The sequence below is a fragment of the Maylandia zebra genome, linkage group LG5 (genome assembly GCF_041146795.1).
Source record: "Maylandia zebra isolate NMK-2024a linkage group LG5, Mzebra_GT3a, whole genome shotgun sequence".
NCBI classification, from domain to species: domain Eukaryota; kingdom Metazoa; phylum Chordata; class Actinopteri; order Cichliformes; family Cichlidae; genus Maylandia; species Maylandia zebra.
In genome coordinates, this window is record NC_135171.1 from 38346493 (window position 1) to 38363791 (window position 17299).

General features: G+C 40.4%; 1 protein-coding gene across 5 annotated transcripts in view; it reads right to left on the reverse strand.

Moving 5' to 3' along the window:
* The window catches only part of arhgap9 (Rho GTPase activating protein 9), a 48367-nt gene extending 31123 nt beyond the window's left edge, over nt 1–17244 (reverse strand). For 2 of the 5 annotated variants that reach the window (XM_004547687.3, XM_004547685.3), the window contains exons 1-4: nt 16992–17244; nt 4701–5031; nt 2408–2606; nt 1857–2251 (exon numbers count right to left, since the gene is read on the reverse strand). In XM_004547687.3, coding sequence (XP_004547744.2) covers nt 1857–2251; nt 2408–2606; nt 4701–4922 — 816 coding nt within the window. In that variant the 5' untranslated portion in view covers nt 4923–5031; nt 16992–17244. Of the gene's footprint in view, nt 1–1856; nt 2252–2407; nt 2607–4700; nt 5032–8956; nt 9037–15801; nt 15821–16991 lie in introns of those variants that run through there. The other 3 variants (XM_004547686.3, XM_004547688.3, XM_023155079.3) reach the window with 3 other exon arrangements.
* Nucleotides 17245–17299: the final 55 nt, after the last annotated feature.

Sequence of the window (17299 nt, forward strand, 5' to 3'; positions counted from 1 at the left end):
CTGGCTTGGGGTGCCCTGTACAACAGTCGAATCCATGAAATGAATCTGTCCTTGAAACCAAATCTTTGCAAGACCGCAAAGAGAAAGCTCCACTCTACACGATCGAAAGCTTTCTCAGCATCAAGTGAGATAACTACTTCTGGATTAGTGGTTGAGTGTTGGGAAAGAATGACATTCAAAAGCGTGCGGACATTAAAGAACAGCTGGCGGCCTTTAATAAAGCCATTCTGTTCATCTGAAATAATAGTAGGAAGAACCTTTTCAAGGCGAATTGCTAAAATTTTAGCCAAGACTTTAACATCAACATTCAGCAGTGAAATAGGCCTATATGAGGTGCAAGACGTAGGATCCTTACCCTTCTTTAAGAGAACAGTAATTAGTGCTTGAGACAATGTAGGGGGCAATAGACCACGTTCAAAAGATTCATTATACACTGAAAGAAGTAGTGGGGCTAACTTGTCTATAAAAGTTTTTAAAAATTCAACTGAAAACCCGTCAGGTCCTGGTGCCTTACCATTGTGCATGGTCTTGATTGCATGCACAATTTCATCCAGCCTAAGAGGGGCATCTAATTGTTCAGCTATAACAGGATCGACAGTGGGCATTGTAAGAAGCATTCATCATTTAAAAAAAAACTTGAGTAGAGGTTCAGAAGTCTGAGTAGATGAGTACCAAATGTCACCTATGACCCCGGGCCTCGGACCGGTACCGGTCCGTGAGTCGTTTGGTACCGGGCCACGAGAGTTGAGGCTCAGGTGTGAAATGTATGGTTTTCAGGGTTATTTTGTTATCGTTTTTATCGTTAACTCAGTTTTCCTGGGTCTTTTCACGTGTGTTATGAATAAATCTTCATTTTTTCGGTACCGGTACTGGTTTTATTTTGTTGTATTTATCTGCGACACCTTAAAGGCCGGTCCGTGAAAATATTGTCGGGCATAAACCGGTCTGTGGCGCAAAAAAGGTTGGGGACCGCTGACCTATGATATCATTACAGGGTTGTGATCTTTGCTTTCCTGTGCTTGTCCACTGTGTATCACTCTCACAGGGCCAAAGTGTCTAAAAAACCCCAGTCAAATAAATCTAAACAAAACTACAGCAAAGGCCAAAAACTACTAATATATACTAATACAGTCAAACTTGGTGACAGAAAGATGAGAGAAAAAATCATTTCCTTTCAACACCACAAGAGCAAAAAACTAATGTTTACATCTATATTCAGGGGTGCACTTAGGTGGGCCGCAGGTGCGCATTCGCTGTCAAAATAAAAGACGCGCACCAGATAAGACGTTGCAACGCGCGTTTGCGTCCATATAAAAAGCACTGTTTTTGTCCGCTAGAGTGGGATTTTCATGGCACATTCTGCACCACATCTCTGTGTGTTCATCATTTGTTTGAAGCCAGCTCACCTCCTGCAACCACTTTTCTGAGAATACGAGCTTCTTTTGCGGTTCGGACTCCTTCTGACATTTCTTTGGAGGTGGAGGAACACCAAAGTAATTGCTTAAAGGAGCTTGCTTCTTCGACATCTTTAAGAGTTCAAAAAACTTTTGTCCTCCTCCAGAAAATCTTATGTACGCAAATGCGCGTTGCAACTTCTTATCTGGTGCGCGTCTTTTATTTTGACAGCGAATGCACACCTGCGGACCACTTATGTGCACCCCTGTCTATATTATTGATATTACCATCTTTGCTGCCAGGATTTATGAAACTGTCACTAAGTGTAAAAAAAGTGAATTTTTCAAAGAGCTTCCTAAAATACAGCACAACAGAAATCATAGCAGACAAACTAGTCGCAAATACAGTGCTGCAAAAGTCTTCGCCTTTTCTTTTTTGTTGGGTTTTTTGACTCGACCTACCTGCAGATGGTTGTTCTTGCCTGAAGCTCCTGCTACGTCCCATTGGCTACAAGACTTCTTGGGAATCCTGTGGTTTGTGCGACTGCTGAAGCCACCGCCCACCTCATCATACGGATTCTCCATCAGGTTTTCAGGCAGGTTGTTTGAGCTCTGGCTCCGGGTGATTGTGGGAACTACCCTGGAATTTGTAGGTGCTGTTTCTGCTGTGGAAGTAGCTTGAGACCCAGGGACCATAAGGTGGCCTGATGAGGAGGTGGGTGAGTTGGAAGCAAAGGTGAATCCAGAAAGGGGCAAAGTTGGGAAGTGACCTCTATCCACGCTGGTGTTGTTTTTCAGACCTTGGAAGACACTGTTGGAGTTGAGGTTTTCCATGGAGTGATAGAGGAGTTTGTTCACTGCAGGAGAAGATGAAAAAAACGAATACTTCCACATTTGTTCTAAACTTATTTGTCTGTAAGTGCAAAAGCGACACAGCCAGCTTTGTAACTAAAAAGCCTCAACCACAGGTAATTTTAGTAACTGCCTCTGACATACTTTAACTTGCACTTTACCTTGGCGCTGTTCATTATTTGTAGCTCCGGTTGCGCTGGGAGACAGTGACACTCGCGGCAGTATCCTAAAGTTGGTGTTCAGTGAGGCAGTTGCAGTCAGCCGCTGAGGGGAGGGCATGGGCGCGATAGGTACCTCGGTCACATACGTGGCAGGAACATACAGCGGCTTTGCTTTACTGGCTGCCCCGATCCTCCGCACCTGTCAGAGAACAAACAGAATTCCAAAGGCTTTCTCTCTTTTCTGCTACATAAATGCTTTCAGTCCAACCAAGCGGCAACAAACAGCTGAAGGCTGAAGGGGTTGCGGAAATGTTTAATGATACAGCTCATTTTGACATCAAGCACATGCAACGAGTATACCCGCAACTTCCTTTTTAAAAAAATAACATCCTTTTTCTCAGCCCACATCATTTAATGAGCTCAGTGGCTAAAGTGAACAATAACTGAGTAGTTTTTCCAGTGTAAGAGTTACATCTGAATAGCCAGTGTGCAGTATTTTTTCCTTTGATGTGACCGGATGTGCGTTACAGTTGTGAGTACTCTTGCCTCATAGAGAGGAGGTTCTCGGTTTGAATCATGTGGCCGGCTGGGGCTTTTCTGTGTTGAGTGTGCGTTTTCATCCGTGCTTTGAAGTCATCGTGGTGTCAGTTAAATACATGTGTACATCGTTCATTCATCGTCGGCTCACTGTTGTGTTCCAGTCTACTGCTGTATTTTATGCAACAGATGACCATTTAAATATTTAGAGCTACTTTTAAATTCACAATGTAACCCAATGTGACAAAGCATACCTTTTTTAAGAAACACACACACGGACACAACTTTGATCTTGGAGTTAAGCACCTTAAATAACTAAAGCGTGAATACAAATGAGCCGTATTTTGTAGCCCATCATCAACTGTATCTTTTTATGCACAAAAGGTAAAAACACTAAAGTTGTATCCTCCGCCATAGCTCCTCTGGCAGGCCTCCTTTCTCCTCGGCCCTCACGCTTCTGGGTTCATTTTACGAACAGAGACATCCTTCAACACGGCATACCAAGACTGATTTCTAGGTCACAGACAGGAAGATGGAGGAGAAAGGAGACATAAAGGCACAAAATAGCTAAAAGGAGAAAAGTCGCTAGACTGTGGTGCAACGTTTTACATGTAAATCTATTGTAGTTGTACAATATAGGACAGGCCTGCCATTGTTGCTATTTCTTAAACTAAACAAATTTCACAATTTGGACAGAAGTCAGGATTGAATTTAACCTACAGGCAGTTTATTTTGAGGCAGTTCTAGATACACGGTGCCCACAATGTAAAGTTACTCATTAAAATTTGTTTTTACTGTAAAAATATTATTGTTATGTATATGAAAGATGGACATAGGACTATGATGCCCCCCACTGGTTTCTAAAGTTTCAACATTGGCTAGAGTGTTGTCATTCAATCCGATATCACAGGATATCACAGCAAAGAGTGTAACTGAAAAACTGGTCCACTGTGTGGATGTCATATTTTATCAGACATCTAGTTTAATCGTTTCTAGCATAAAAGGAGCCTGGAATGTCCTTCATACCCACCTTGGTCACGAGCGACTTGTTGGATTTAAATATATAATCTCTCCCTGATGGTACTGTAACGTAAGCATGCGTGTCCGTTTCACATTTAAGGCAGCCAATGCATGATATCCACACAGTGGTCCAGCGCGTCTATCACACACTTTTCCATTAAAGTGTATGCATCAGTTCATGGTTAAGGTGCATCACTAGAGACAGACATGTATGCTAATTAATGCTAAATATGTTTAATCTTTACAGGCTTGGGGAAACCTGCAGTCAGCTGAGACTGAAGAAGTCACCTGGATGAGTGACGAAACGTTTCTCCCACTGAAAATGCTACATCCAGATGAACAGAATCAACCTTTTGGGATTTACCTACCTGGATGATTGCGTATGCATCAAGACACCCTAATGTTAAGGCTTACTAAAGTTTGAAAGAATGAGTTGTAACAAAATAACCTCATGCAAATGTGTTCTATAGGACCATATAAGTGAGAGACCCAATCTGTTTCTGTATCGGGCTGTAAACATGTTTCTTTCTACTGTAAAGGAAGGAAGTCTTTGTCACTTATGTGTTGACATCCTTTTTTAGCCCTGCAACATCTTCTAAGGCTTCTAGTAAAATATGAATTTATCCTTCTCAGAAACCTACAGTATGTTGCTCTATTTATACATGTTTTTGTTTTCATGACATTTATGAGTCCACTGACGCAAAAGACAGAGAAAATGAAAAAAAAAAATTCTCACCTGCCACCAATCAGCGTTCGTCTTCTTCAGGAGAATGAAGCGTTCACCTTCCCGTATGCAAACCTGCCGTCCGTCTGCTCCACGGTAGCTGTAGTCATACTGGGCCTCGAGGACCACTGTACCACTGGGGACTCCACACACCGTCATCCCCCTGCTGTTCACTACAGATCCTGCAGCAGGCTGCTGATGACCAAAAGAGCGCCGCCAAGAACCAGAGAGCATGGCTTTCCCACAGTCCTGTTCAGCAAGCTTTGCTGGAAGTATGCTGATCTGTGATTTGAGTTGGGACAGTGCAGGGTAGGCAAGACAGGAGCCAGGACTTTGCCATGCTCTGAAACAGGCACATGGACAGACAAACACAGTGTGAGAGAGAGGGAGAGATTACCACAGCTGTGAGAGAACAATGTAGAAATGTCACCTGGTGCTGTGCAGGTTCAAAGAGAGCGAATCTGAATCCTTTCAGAGCTAAAAATGGAAGTCTGCATTAAGCTGTTGAAAATCACCAAGCTATAAAAAATATCTCTATTTTAGAGTTGGCAGGGTTTTTCTCTTTGTGAAATTTCTCTTTCAAGTCATCTCATCCAATTGTCTTTTCTGTTTTGCATCAATGTAAAATTTATATTTTTACATTTTGGAATTTGCATTGGTCCTTACATTAAGCAAGACTTTATTTTGATCTTTAGGCATTTATTGCATTTTTTTTATTTACTAACAACTGGCTTTTAATAATCCACCAACTGCACAAAAATAGCTCAGTGACGGCATGGATCACTGCAATAACATTCACAAATGAATAAAATAAACTTTTCTTTCCCACTTCCTATTTTGCTATATTTAGTAGACAAGCAGGAGGATGAAGTGCTGATATTTGTACACAACCACAGTGCACCACTTTTCTATTGTCCTTTCATCCTGTTAGAAGAGACCCATGTGAGTGAATAGCTCATGCGTATGGAAGATGTAAGGAGCGCAGTATACCTAAAATAGCATCTGTCTCCATCTCTCCACCTGAGCCAGCATCCCTAAGCTAAACCCTTGCTTTATGCAGCCAAGACCCGCTTACATAAGAGAACATCTAACTTTCTGCCAGACACATAGAAATACAGCCTCACACACTGACAGTAAATACACCCACCATCCCTACAAGCAAATCTGCAAACACACGAGCATGAACAGAAGGGGAACATCCCGAGCTACGTAGCAACAGTCAGACCTGCTGTACCTCACGTCACTGAGGATGGGAGAGTCCAGGGATGCTGGACAAGACAAGAGAAAGGAAAAGGTCTGGAAGCTGGGGATAAGCCAAATGATACAACAAGACCACATTGTTAGAGCTAGGTGAGAAAATAATAAAACCAGAGTAGTAGAGGAATGGAAGAAGCTTAACAGAGCTGTGAGCTGATGTGAGGGCGGCCAGGGATAGCTGGCTGAACCTTGATAATCCGACTGTTATTAAAGCACGGGAAAGAATATGTAACCCCCCACGGCTATAGAGAATTGCAGTAAAACCCGTCTGTAACAGCATATGGGTGGAAGAACTGCCTGCCTGGAAGACAGTCTGGCTAACACTAGCAGGAAGTGCACTGGAAGGCACACAGGAGCATTTCATCAAAATGTAATGAATCTGAATAAAAGCCATACCACGTTATGAATAGAATAACTAAAGAGACATCGGCTAACGTCCCTTTTGCACATTAGAAAAATGGGAAGCAATTTAAATTGCGAAGTAGCTATTACGCATTGATTATCACATAAAACTATTTTGCACGCCTTCAAATTAATATTCTTTTACTATATGAAGCATTTTATGAAAAGTGCAATACAAGAGATGAGAATTGCTGAAAAATAGAGTTTTACTGTATACACAAGCTGAAAAATAAATCATAGCTGTTGTTAATATTCACTCACCGACCACTTCTTTAGGTACGCCTGTTCAACTGAAATATATGATAAGCCAATAACATGGCAGCAAAATGCATTTAAGCATACACACATGGTAAAGATGACCTCCTTAAATTTTAAATGAGGATGACGGAGGATCAGGAAGTGATTTAAAGGACTTTGAGCGTGGAAGATGGGCTGATCCGAGTGTTTCAGAAACTGCTGATTTATTGAGACCATCTCTAGTGTTTACAGAAAATGGTTAGGAAAATAGAAAATACCCAGTGAGCTACAGTTCTCTAGGTGACAATACTTTGTTGATGCCAACGGAGGATGTCCAGACTGCTTTAAGCATATAAGAAGGCAACAATAGCTCAAACACCTGCTGACTGCAACCAAAGTATGTAGAAGAGATCTTTCAGAATACACAAAATATTGAAGTTAGAAGCAGATGGGATACAGCAGCAGAAGACCACACTGGATGTAGGTTAACAAGAGGAAACTGAGGCTACAAATCATGTTGGCTTTCCTGATTGTACCAGTGGTTTAGGCTGTTGGTGGTAGTGTGATAGTGTGGGGGATATTGGGGCCCCTAATACCAACCAGTCATTGTTTAAACACCACAGTCTACCTGAGTAATTTTGATGACAAATCTGCAGCAACTGTGTGATGCTATCGCATTGATATGGACCAAGATCTCAGAGGAATGTTTGCACCTTGTTGAATCTGTGCCACAAGTGAGACAGTTTTAAGGACAAAAGGGGATCCAACCTGATACTAGAAAGATGTACCTAATAAAGTGGGCAGTGGAGAAATATTTAGAAATATGACTGCGTTTATAAATCTTTTTTAATTGTCTGGTGTTCATAGACGTCTTTGCTAGAAAAAGCAAACACTGATGCTAGAATGTATTCTGACTGGTAATGCAGTAATTTCATCTAAAAATACACCTGGGAGTTTGTTACAGGAAATGATAGTGTACTAAAAAGTTTTTCTAACAACAAATAGAGTCATAACCTTGGTGGCTCTGAAGTTAAAACCCCCCCAAAACTTAGCTGCACTATTTAAAAGTGCAGCTAAGTTCAGGAGGGACAGAGGCAGAAGTCAGAGGCACAAGGCAAGCAAGCAAACAGGAAACAGCATGCACGCAGCAAGGTTCAACCACAGTTTGGGTCATATCCTTTCCATCTTGCCATTTGTTTTTCTGACTTGCCATATCACTGGGAGTTTTAGTTACAGTTTGTAAAATCTAACGGCCAAACAACTGCTACATTTCATGCAAGTGCTGATGAGTTGCACTGCAGTTACACAAAACTAAGCAGAGAGTGGTAGTTGTTTTTAGGCTTAACAATCTTGCTGCACGGCTTCGGTAATGTGTAATTTGCTATTTACATAAGCCAAAATTACAACTTACCCTTGGCGTAAAAAAGAAGATAAAAACAAACAGTAATCATATAGAGGGTCCAGGATGTGCTCTTCTCCACACACAAACAGGAAGAGCTTTAATGACGCTTCTGCACACCTGTTTGCCTTTTCCTGTCTTTACTCTTTGAAATTACTAACTGATAAGAAGACATCAAAAAATAAAGTAAAGGAAAAGCAGATTAGACTATCCACACGCTGCTACAACAGAGCCTGCATGGTTTATTATACTGTGTGCAAATTAGGCTGCTACTGCAGGGTTAAAGTCCTTGGTTGTATTAATCTGGATTTCAGTATGACTCTCCCAAAGGGCGACAGCTAAGACAGTTTTCAAAGTGGAGACAAAGTATCTCAGCAAATTCTTTATAATTCCATGACTCAACATTTTAATTACCGTCACTGTGTATTATTCACATCGGCTATTTACTGAAATAATCCAAAAAAGGGTTACAATCTCAGTAGAATTTCAGAATTTTTTCACCAATAGCAAAATAAAAATATTTAAGATCTCACGTCAGCATCTACAAAAAGAAAATAAGACCAGAGTGTCTATTTGCAGGTCACATAGCAGCAGAGCGGGCACTGGCGTCATTCGCCCAAACAAAACAGTGAAGACCATATGGTGTCAGAGACAGACACAGGCACCCTGTCAAGGCTGTTGAGAGGCACGAGTGGTTTGTGCCAGGGACTGAGGGCTCAGGGATTATGACGCGGTATCAACAACCAAATATGAAGGAATTTAGGAACGAAATAAAAATAGATGAAAATAAGTGAGGAGGGAGAAAAACTCAGTGAATGCTGCATTTGTCTGTCTGCCTTTGCTTGAGTGTTTCCACTTTAACTCAGACTCTGTGTGCATGCAAGTCAAAGTGAGTTGAAGGAGTGGAAAGTATACAATTTGTGCATGCATGCGAAACAGCCAGAGAGAGGGAAAGAGAGCAGGAGAGACTCACCGTGGTCCTGAAGTAAGAGTTTGTCTACATCAACAACATCACCAGCTCACTCGATGTTCAGAGCCACACATCTGATAAGCCTTAAACATACAACGTACAATAAAAATTAAGAGGCATAACCTTTTTCCGTGTATTAAAAAAATGGACACATACTAGCAGCTCCTGCAGAAAATCAAACAGAGGCTGTCTTTATCATTCATCCATGCACAGACCATACAAAACACAGTTAATCCCATGCAGGCAATTATCCTTCCTCCACTCACTGAACCCCTGCTGACCCTCCCATCCATCATTTAGCCAGCATTTTGCCCGTGCACTGAAAGCAACGAGAATGAAAGAGACAGAAGGAGTGTGAGCTGGATGTTACTCATTCATGCAAATAAACAATACTTAAACTTGAGAAGCAGAAACATAACAAGGGGAAGAAACCATGTGAGAGTCGTTCTGCGCTGAACAAACAAAAGCAACCAGCAGTCCAGCTGATTGATTGAGCTATTGATCCAACTGGAAAGCTGGCTGGTCAACGCTTTCGCAGGACGTCAGAAATACTCTACACACCACCACACAGTCGTAAACACTGAAGCAGAGGAAAATGCATGCCTCAAAATCGTCTCAGGTTTCCTATTTAATACCTGGATAAGTTTCAGATAAGTCTAAAATGTTTCACATAGCACGCTGAACTACCAGTAAGAAGGACGTGGCGTTATACCATCAGTATGTTTCAGTCAAATCAGCAATCCGGAGAGGCCACTAGATTAAGTACTTTAGGGATTATACGCCTCCTTGGTAGCTGTGCATGTTTTAGTCAAACATTTTCCAAAACATTCATTCATATTTAAAATGACTTCTTCTGAAATGCATATCTTTTCAAAAAATACACATTTTAAAACACACACACACACACATGTATATGTAGTATGTATATCATATGTACATGATATATGTACACATGACATATTACACAATATGTAACTATTCGAAACCGATATATCAAGGGACACAAGATGCATCCTCCTAAAATCCAAAGAGTAAGTATCTATAGTGTCAGAACACAGTGCTTCAGTATTGCCCCTTCAGCAGAAATAACCTTGTGATATCCTTTTTGTATAACTGTCCACCATTCTCTTGCAGCTACTTGATGAATTTATGGCCACTCCTCAGTTGAAGATGATTGGGGATTTTCTTGCATGTACTGTCTGTTAATCCCGTAAAATATCTGTGGGATTCAAATGTTTTCGACAATGTTATAACCTAACCCCGGATTTCTTCTTTTGGAGCCATTAAAATGTGGATTTATAGAATCATTATGAAAGGTCCACCTCCAATTCAGCGTCAACATTTGAAGCGCAGATGGCCTGACGTTTATTTTCAGGCACTCTTTGGTATGATGCACAATTAATAGCTGAATCACCAACTGCAAGCTGCCCAGTCTCTGAAGCAGCGAGGCAATGCTAAGTATTTCCACCATCATGCTTCACAGTGGTTTGAGGTACATCTTTCAAAATCTATCTTTGGTCAGCTATGGCCAAACAACTATCTTCAAATCATCTGTTCAAAAGACACTATTCTAACAGGCATGCAGGTCCTTTACCTACAAACTGTAGCTATAGGCCTATCCAGCTAAGCCGTGCTATAGAGAAGCCATTCAAAACAAAGAGCCTCTTTTCAGTGCCGTGAAAGCAGTCACTGATAACACATTTAAATTTGCCCGATAAAGACAACATCTGTTCTTTTTATTCATGATTTGTTCTCGTTGACAGTTTTTTTGCACTTCTTCCTCTTCTTCATATGATTACCTTTAATGTTTAACCTAAGCACTGAACCAAAAAAAACAAACATCTACAAGTGATTCATTTACTGTTGCACGTGATGATGATTTTGTATGGCAGCACACCTGCAAGCAACTTTTTTGGTTTGTGTTTTTGAGGGCCCGCTACAATCGAAGGAAGCTGTAAATACATATGATCTGGAAAAGCATTGGTGTGAAGTATAAATGATGTGTTGTTTATGTTTTAAGGGATTCATGCAAACCCACATGCCATAACGCTGCAGAAAACATCCTGAGGCTACACAGTAAATGCAAACTACAATGTCATAAACGATATATTTAGACGAGAGATAACAGATATTTAAAAGCACATGAGAAGTAAGACATGGTTTTAATCATTTTCCCCAATTTTCATATCATTTCCAATAATCAATGTAATAATTGCTCCAAACAGCTCCGGCGTCTGAAAGACAAGACAGGTTTATCTCCCACGGAGACGATTTGAAATCGCTGGGCCAATCAAACTTCACCACATGGCAGGACTGGAAAGGAGTAAAGGGTGGAGAGCTTGGTGTCATATCATATCCATATTCATTCCATACGTTTGAAGTGGAAAGAAGGCGGCTTTAATAATCATGGCTACACGGTGTTCAAAGAGAGATGAGACATGAGGAAGAGGAATATAGACTGAATGAGGAACTTCAAAGGGTTTCCGCGTACACTGCCATATCTGTATACACACAGAAAACACACACTCACATGCACGTACACTGTACTGTATTTACATATAAATGTCTATAACCGAAGGCGTCGCAGGAAAATAAGACAAAAAGTTGCTGCATGTGAGACACGCAGCTCAGTAACATTAATTACCACAACAATAAGTAAAAAGTAAGTCACTGTAAGCAAACAGGGCTGCTGAATTAATAACTGTGTCAGCCAAACAACTTTTCATATCTCAGTTCTTCACAGTGTCATCACTATATGCAAACAAGCATCCAAGTTTGCCTGCTACACTGGCAGCTGGAGCTCCAACCTTTAGTCAGGTAAGTATTGCAATCAGTGAGATATTGCATCACTTCCTACATTAAAGGGCTCTGTAGCACAGCGCTGTCTTAAAATAAGCACAGGGATGCCTCAAATGTTTCCTAAAATCAGTGCTTAACCAAACCGTATGTTGCATTGCCTAAACTGCACTTTAAAACTGCTAGCATTTAATGCTTGCTTTCAGCAGTGAGCGATAAACATAATTAATGTAAAAGCTGCTTCAGCCAAAGTCAAATCAGATTTTCTGTATATTTCAAAACATGGTCTGTTTCAATGTCTTCACAATATAAACAGCAATCAATCCTTATCTTTAAACTGTCAATTCAGCAAAACACCCTCTACAGCAAAAATGAAGACAAAAGAAAAAACACCCTCTTTAATGAGCTCATTTACACATTTAGCTGGAAATCGGTCTCCTCGCTGTCTGATGAGCAGCTCTGCTGACGACAGCCACATGAAGGAATGCAGTGTATGGATGTACAGTTATAACTACTAGGGCTGATGTCTCTCTCTCCATATGAGACACATGCCTCAAGCCAAAACAGCCTTTCATCCTCGCAGAGCCATGCATTATTGATGATTAGACCAGAGAGAGACACTGAAACACACACTGTGTTTCCCAGTGTGCTGGCAGGATGACGAATCTGTGTATGAAAGCATGTATGCGCTTATATGTGACTAAACAGGTGGGCTGGATTCTTTTAATGATCAGCTGAGTAAACTGTTACTGAGCCAATCAGAAAAGCAGAAAGTGACAGCGGAGCAGCCATTGGCTCAAGCCCGCTACTGTCATTGTGACAACAACGTCTGTGACCGACTGCGATCTCCAGTGTCTCCAGTGCGTGTTATCTTTTTCTTGTTGCGCATCGCAGCATTGCATATGTGTGATGCCATCATTTCAAGGGTTTGCTGATGCAATGCTTGTGTTTACAATGAACCCTGCAGCCTGCATCGACACATAGCAAACTTCTTCAGAGACTTCACATGTATACTACTCAACTTCCCATTTCCCACATTTGAATATAAACAACAACCAGACAAACCAGTGTGCCAGTTCGGCAGAGTAGCGCATGATTGCCCAGGGGGCAGTCTTTAAAGAAAGTATCACGTTTTTTTAATTAGCTTTTGGATTTTACAGAAGAAAACAAGGTAAAAAACACACTGCCAACACACTTCTAGCTTACGTACCAAACAAGCATGAAAATGCTTCTTATTTCAGTAAGCAGCTTACATATAAGAAACAGCACTAAATGTTTTGGAAACACTAACATCATATTTTAAAGCCAATAAAATTACACCATTCAAAACTGTCTTCATAGAATTATTTTTAATCTGATTGACAATGTTATCGCTATCTTAATCTATGAGCACAACTTATGAGATACAGCAGCAACATTTTTCTGCAACATTTCATTTTCAAATGTAAGAAAATACGGGAAAAATAAACACAGAGACCTTCCAGTCCAAGGCGACATGTTAACCGCGCTTGATTTATCTCCTGAACATTTAAACCCAAAGATCATTTTACAGCTTTTCCTTGCTCAGAATGGACCAATGGGGAGTACATGTGTAAACATGGTGGCTACATGTTACCTTGCTTGACAAAAATAATGTTTTTGTATGTTGGTGACATTCCTTTGGCTCTGCAAAACCTCTTTGTCAGGAGTGCCAATAATTCACTTTTAAGGAGAACACATAAAAGCAGCAAATCTGCATTTGAGAAACCAGAACCAGAATATATGTTTCTGATTAAAAATGACTTGTCAAAATTGTCACTGTGAGTGGAATGACTGATTAATGTGAGGAGGGACTTTAGCACTAAAACAAATTGTGATAAGGAACTAAAGAGACTGATTTATTTTCTCGATAAAGGTTGATAAAGCAAGACATCGAGTCTGCGGAGCCCTGATTTTTGATTTTTTTTTTTTGTCTGAAGCACAACATGTGTGCCATGTGTTATTTTCTATACTTTATGAAGTAAATCAAAATAAATAATGAGCTTTTTTGGTAGGTAGTTGGTGACTATAAAAAAATTTATTATTGCTAATACTCGTATATTAAGTATCAGTTAATGACGAGCAAACAAGCTAGCCTTCTTTCACCGTATTTCCCAAACCAAATGTCATATGGAAGTCAATATTTATTATTTACAGAATAAAAAATGAATCTTCTCTGACTGGGCTGGTGAGTTGTTGCCGAGCCTGTGGGAATGTGAGGTACATTGATGTTTCTAATGAAGAGCTCTGAGCTCCATTGATCCACCGGGGATGAGAGTGAGCTGTCAAAAGCTATCAGGCAAGTCAAAGACCCACTTTTAGCTGTGTGTAGCTAAAGTGAGCACGATAGTGTTGAGGCGCAAGGAAGAGCAGCTAAACATCCCACGGCAAAGGGTATAGAGAGGAGACACACACACACACACACACAGAGGCACAGCTGTGATGCCCTCAGAGCGTTCAAGCGGTTATTTGTTTAGTAAAGGGGCATTGCACAGTTAACAATAAGGTTTACAATGTGTCAAGTGATCAGTTAAAGTGTACGACCTTCTGGTCCAATATTTAGGTTAGATTTATTTTTAAAAAAGAAAAGCAGCAAATACCAAATTTTAATCAATTTCCTTTAAGAATGGTTAAAATTATTGCTGATTATTTTTTTATCTGCAGCTTTTTAAATTAACAAGTCATCTCAGCACTAACGCAATCTTAGCACGTCTGGTTCCTGTTGTCACATTAACATCTACATGTGCATGACACAGCCTAGTGAAAGCAAAAATGACTGCATTGATACTTTAAGTACAAGCAGGATTAAATGGGATTAAAACACAGCACAAATGTGAATGTAAGCACCACTGCTATATTACACCGTAGCTGCTAGCACTGCTTTCATATAGACACTGTATAGCAGGTAAATCAGGACCTGTGCTGTTCTCCAATGGGATGCAACAATATGTATCATGAAAATGTAATGAAAAGATGCCAAAAGATGTGCGTACGGGTGGGTGAGGATAGGAAGTGAAAACAGTGGGAGGTGTGGGCGACCAATGGCATAATGTCACCATGAGCCAGCGTGATTTTGTTCTATTCAAGCAGATGAGACAAATTACTAATGACTGTATTTATGGCATGCACATACCACACACTACACTGTCACTGTAACTTAAAGAGAACCCAACTGCCACTAAAAATCCCACTATTACAGTATAAGTACAAGTAATTTATTTAAAAAAGACCGCGTGTGTGGGGGGGAGGCCAAATACACCCTGGACAGATCACATCTATATCACAGGACTTATTTACATCACATTGGTAATTCTTTAAGCTCATCAAACATAAGAATATGCTTTAATTTAAAAATAAATGAATATAGAACTTAGCAGTTTTGACTGTGTGACAGTTGGCAGACTTCACTCTTTCATCTCCGAGCAGCTGTGAGTGGTATTTATAACCTAAACAATTAATCAAAGAATAAGCAAGAAAAATGCAAACTGATTAAAGTTTAAACTACACCTGCTGCACGACTTACGTCTGATTAAACAGCTGCTCTATGTCATGTTTTCCTCTGCAAATACATTAAATTCAACATTTTCTACTTGATATAAAAAGGCTGGACAAAACAGAGGCTGGTTTCTCTCAGGGAAACAGTCAACGACCACTCTATAAAATATATTTTCCACACAAACATTTTAAGTTCAAAGCTAAAACAAGTTAATCATGGATAAAGTGCTTTATAACCAAGAGACAAACCAATAAACGAACACCAAAGAAAGAACATATGGTAGATTCGGGGGCCTTTAGGGCTGCTTTTCAGGACCAGATGTCTTCAGGAACCGGAGATAGAGAAACAGTCCGCACAGCAGAAAACACAAACGTGAGTTGAGGTCTTTCTGCACCAAATGATCTGCTACTGCAAGGACATGTATGCTCCGCATGTTGCATATAAGCAGCTATACATTTCTCACTGTGATAAAAACAGACTGCCCACAGACTTACTGAGATATTAGAGTGCAGCAAGAATACTTTGACAAGTAACATACCACAATGTGAAAGGCTCGAGTCCCTCAATCTTTTCTTTGACACTGCATCCACAGCAGTCTGTGGAGCACAGCAGTAATTAGAGTGAACTTGTAGCCCTCATCTTAATGCTGGTACGGGGGCGCTTTTAATCAGCAAAGTTGCAAGCAGAGAATAATCTTTCAGCCTGTTGTCGTCACAGGCTGGCGTAAAAGGGAGCAAATCTCCTGCTTTGCGCGGACTTAAGAATGATTATGAAAGAGCGAAAATGCAATGCATCAGTCAAAGTGTTTCCATCACACCCTGTGGTTAACCCATCCATGCACTTGTATGCACGCATGTAGTGTCAGAAGCAGGATGCAAATATTTCTGTATGAAAAGTGTCATATGTAAAGTGATGATATGAGGATTTTTTATCAGCGCGACCTTTAAAAAGATGATGAGATGGCCAACAGAGAGTCGTGGTGTCTGCACAATCGTAGTAATGAAATTAGTCAAGAAAACAGAATGAAAAATGGAGAGTGAGAAGTCAATACTGTGTGTATAAGGGGAGGGGAAAAGGAAACTTTGAAGAGTGGAAAGTGCTCTTCAGCAGGAAATGGTTGGAGGTTGAAAATCTGCTTTTGTCTTGGGCCTATAAGTTAGCCGTTTGTGGGTTTGTTTCAGTTCAGCAGTTGTAATAACTGTATATACAGCATGTGGTTTCAAAGTCTCATGTTCTGAGATGTTTGTTTTGGAAAACGTAGGCATGTAAACTATTTATAGAGGCAGAATTGACAGGGCCTGCCTACATATTTTTTTGACAACAAAGAGTAAAACTTTGTTGTCAAGGTGGAATAATTCTCATATTGTACCTACAAAATTAATGCTTGCATCCAAAATACATAAAAATGAAGCATAATCAATGTAAAGGTGCAGAAAGGAAATCAGTAAATAAATAAATAAATAAAACACATTACACAAAAATCATTTGTCTTTTGTATGTTTGAGTGGGAATGAAAGTTTCAATCTATAGCCAAATGTGGCAACAACAACTCCTACAAATGAAATTCGAACATCTCGTGGTTCAGTGTTTCCACAAATAACAGTGAATTCAAACTGGATCACAAATAGTTCTTGCAAAAATGTATAAATATTTTTGCGGAAAATGAGTTCTCTCTGCAAACAATTCAATAGTGATCAATCTTCTTTTCGTGTGAGGGGCACAACTCACCTTGCAGCGACGTGATGACTGCTGAGTTATGTCTCCAGAGCGCGCTGTAGATATATAAGCACTTGCGCCTCGGTAAGTTTGCTTTGCCTCTCTTGTGGGAAGAGTAAAGATAACTTCACATCATTCGTTTAACGGGAGCAGAAGAAAGAACTCCGAGGTGCACTTTTCCTAATTAATAGTCATGCATGGACACTAAGTTACCCCTGCAGCCCATGATGATGGAGACTCCTCGCTCTTTAAGCGGATGGAAAAATAGTCTGAGCTGGACGGGTTTGGTGTTTTAAGATTGGTTACAGTGGCCCAATATG